Raw genomic sequence first — 4,031 nt, 5'->3', positions numbered from 1 at the left:
TCTCTCTCTCTCTCTCTCTCTCTCTCTCTCTCTCTCTCTCTCTCTCTCTGTCTCTCTCTCTCCCTCCCTCTCTCTCTCTCTCTCTCTCTAAGTTCTCTCTCCTTCTGATGATTGGGTGCAACAGAACTTCATTTTAGAAATCTAATTCCATTTTGAGCTATTTATTTTTCCTTAATGTCCTTAACTGGTTCCCTGAAAACATGATGTTAGATGAAATAATGTTACAAGGGGCTATGGCTTCCATAAGAATAAGGTTATTATTGTGAAATAATGTTAGTCACAGCAGTGCTAGGTGAGGATAAGCCTGTTTTTTGTGTACAATTGGTCAACTAGCATTTATTAAGTGCCTACTTTTTGCCAGGTACTGGCAAAGTAGCACACCATACCCTCTCAATGTTGTTTTTTCATGTGTGAGCTGTCAAATGACCGTCCTTGATTTTTTTTGGCAGGATCTGGGTAGCAGTGAGCTCAGAAAGGACATCTATATCACTGTGCACATCATCCGAATAGGTGAGTAGGGCAGCTTGCCAACCTTAATGACACATTTGCAAATGATGAGCAAGTAGCTAGGAGAAAAAAGGCAATGAGATTTGGATATGGATGGGATGCATTTCAGTTCCATATGTTTTAATACATTGGGGAAAGAAGTCTACCTGTGCTTTGCTTCTCAGCATTTGATGCCACTTATTTTTTCTGGCACCAGTATTGACAATTTAAACCTATAAATTTTTAGTTCTCATCTGGGAATAGTCTTTTTCCTCCAATATAATTGGAGATAAGTATATTGGTAATTCTTTTATTTTTAAATAGTCAGTGACAGCCAGGTGTTTTGGTGATTTTCCTTTCTCCCTTGGTAGAAAAACAAGAGAGGTTTTCCGTCATTTATACAAGATTGGGGAAGGAAGAGTAGGTCCACAAGAGTGCTCTCTTTAAAGTTGCTATTTTTTTCCAGCTTAAAAAAAAAAGACAAATCCTAATTTTGGTGGATAGTGTGAAGTGGTCTTTTGGGGCTAGATTTCCTACAGATTCATGAATTCTTTATATTACACATGCATAAATCAGACAGCATGTATTTCCCCTGTGTTATTCCAGCATAGTAAATGATTTAAAATGAAGGGATTTTGGAGTTGGACGAATAAGGTAAAACACGATAGTTAAGCCATATGGCTTTTATATTGATACCAAAGAGCTGGAATTTGAAATTCATTCCCTACTCTTTCAGGACTATAGTTTCGGGGGGGTTTTTTGTTTAGTTTTTTTTTTCCTCAGTAATGGCATGGTTCTATAGGATTTGAGTGCACCCATGTAGAGCACAATGTATTGATCTTCATTTTATTTTTGTCCACGTGAAACATCTGTGTTGTGCATAGAGAGCGGAGAGCTTATAATATATTGTCATTTCTATGCAGACTAATGTGTGTGTGTGTGTGTCTGTAATCCCTTCTGAAATCCCTTTTTATTTCTTTGTCTTTTTATGTTTGAAGGACAGCAAAAGTGAGACTTTTTTGTCATCTTTTTAAATTGTTACATAGGAATGTTTGGGGGAGAAAATCCTTTGATATACTAGGAAAAGCTAGAGTGAATACTGAAATATATTTCTTTGAGGGAGATTCAGTAAACCATCAAGTTGACAAGAATAAAGACTGCTTATATCTGCACTTTTTTATTGTCTTTTTCAAATCAATAATGCAACTTGATGCTACAAAATCTAGAAGAAAATAGTTTTGCGGGAAGTCTTTTAGATTTTAATAATATCATTTTGGATTTTTTATAATGGTTATTTATGAGTTTTCTATATTTAGAGGAATAAGGTAGTATTCCTTCTCTCTAAGATACAAAATATTCCTCATTTCTTAAAGGGGGATAACAGAAAATGCATTTGGAGCAGACCATTAAATCTAAGAGATTTTAATAGGCACCATGCTTGCTTCAAATATATAACAGTTTAATAGCTGTTATCTCTTTTTATCAAGTATTTTGCAGATATTAATTAGTTGAACATTTAATTAGCAGTTAATCCCCCCCAGCTTTCATTGAATGCATAACTTCATTGGGATTATTGAAAGACCTGCCAACAAGGTCAAGAGATTTTTGGTTAAACGTTTTGAGAATGAGATGAAATTAGATTTGGAGCAGTGCACTGTAAGAAGAATTTAGACTTAGTCTGTTAGCTCTTTTGATGTGATGAAATGAAGGGGAGAAGGAATTGTTATCTTTAAGAGCCAGGCACTTTTCATTTCTATAAAAGTGTCCTAGGCATCTGCTTATTGGTGAGGATGGTGTGCTGGCCAGCTCTAGCTGAGAAAAATGAGATATGATACACCTTGCCATTTACTGCTTTGCTTCTCAGCGTTGAAGGCTGGATCTTTGATTCTGAAAGGAAAACATATTTTCTAAATAAAGAAAATTGAAAAGTTTTCATTCTCTTGTCTCCTTCCTTGCATTCCTTTTTATTCCCCTTTTACTCTCTTATTTCTTTTTCCTTCTTAATTTGTGAAGCGGCTTGTTGTTGCTAGATGCTCCCCTTTGTTCTTGCTTAGGGGCCTTTCCTAGAAATATGACCAGAGTCCTAGGCTTCTCATTAATCAAAGAGTTAGGAACTCTAGAGTTGACAGCACCAGTCAATTGAGCACTGTAATGGTATCAGTCTTGTAGTGTGTGAGAGAGAGCCAGTCCTCACAGAGCCAGAAGGGAAGACCTAAAATTGAGTTTGTCAACGTCTAAGTGTTGTGCAGCAAAGAGAGTTATGCTTCATGGGGTTGGGAGGTGGTGACAATAACAGACTAAAAATGCTTCTCATTTGAGGATCTTTTCAAGTTATTATGAAAGTTATGTTTCTCTTTATTGCAAGTCTAGATGAAGTGGTAAAGATGATTGAAAAATAGCCCATGAACTTATATGTTCTTATGAACTTATAGGGAATTCTACAATCTTAGATTAAGGATCCTTAAAAATCTTTTTGTCTAATCCTCTCTTCTTACAGATGAGGCAATTCAGGACCAGAGAGATTAGGTGACAAGTCCAGGGTCACACAGTTGCTTAGTCTCAGAGGTAGGACTAGAACTCAGGTTTCCAATCCTCCTTTCAAATCACAACATTAAGTTCCTTCTGGACTGCCATGTAGTTGGGCATGACTCACGAGGATGGCTCCAGTCAAGTGGCTATGTCCTGTCATTGTTTTACTGGACAGGTCGAATGGGGGCTGGAGAGAAGAAGAATGCGTGCAGTGTACAATATCGGCGGCCCTTTGGCTGTGCAGTCCTCAGTATTGCCGACCTGCTGACTGGAGAGACCAAGGATGACCTCATCTTGAAAGTATACATGTAAGAAATGTTCAGGCATTTGTCTTTGGGGAAAAGATAATGAGATCACTTATGTCTACTCTCATTGAAATAGAGGATGAGAGTTCTACTACTCTTGCCAGTATTAGCTACGGGTGATAGGACATAAAAGGTGAATTTCACAGGTCCATCCCAAGAGACTCAACGTGTGTGGTGTTATGGGGATAAGTTTGCTGTCGCTCACTGTAGTTCTCAAATGATAATTAAATATAATTATCAATATCAAAATATAAGTTCTCAATGTGAATATTGATTATCCACTTTTTTTAGCTTCTCTACTATAGGTTTAAAATATCCAAGATGACTTCTCCCATTTTTTTCTAGACTACTTTCCTGAACATCAGTTAGTAAGTTCTCAGAGAATGAAAATTAGGTAATTGGGCATGATGGCACATCTTGGCTACAAGCTGATGGATCTCTTGAGCTGTGAGCTATATTGGCAAACTGTTCAACCATCTGGACTAATAAGATCAGCTTTAATATGGGAAATATCCAGGTGAAGGGGGGCATGAAGTTACCTAAAAAGGGGTAAAGAGACTCAAGTCAGAAACAGAGCCAATCAGCTGCCCCATGCTGACTAGCAGGATGGATTGGACTCTTGTATAGCTCCTGTACAACCATCTTGGGCAAGATGGGGGCGGGGGAGGAGAGAGAGAGAGAGAGAGAGAGAGAGAGAGAGAGAGAGAGAGA

At 37.8% G+C, this 4,031-nt stretch overlaps 1 protein-coding gene across 1 annotated transcript in view; it reads left to right on the top strand.

The window, feature by feature from the left end:
* Positions 1–4,031, top strand: part of DOCK4 (dedicator of cytokinesis 4) — a 577,420-nt gene that overhangs the window by 311,626 nt on the left and 261,763 nt on the right. Inside the window, exons 10-11 of the mRNA XM_069107030.1 lie at positions 450–510; positions 3,191–3,323. Coding sequence (XP_068963131.1) covers positions 450–510; positions 3,191–3,323 — 194 coding nt within the window. The remainder of the gene's footprint in view (positions 1–449; positions 511–3,190; positions 3,324–4,031) is intronic.

This window comes from Petaurus breviceps, unplaced genomic scaffold (assembly GCF_028583685.1).
Source record: "Petaurus breviceps papuanus isolate PSGF00001 unplaced genomic scaffold, PetGlider_PUasm1.0 84, whole genome shotgun sequence".
NCBI classification, from domain to species: domain Eukaryota; kingdom Metazoa; phylum Chordata; class Mammalia; order Diprotodontia; family Petauridae; genus Petaurus; species Petaurus breviceps.
This window is presented reverse-complemented; position numbering and strand designations above follow the sequence as displayed.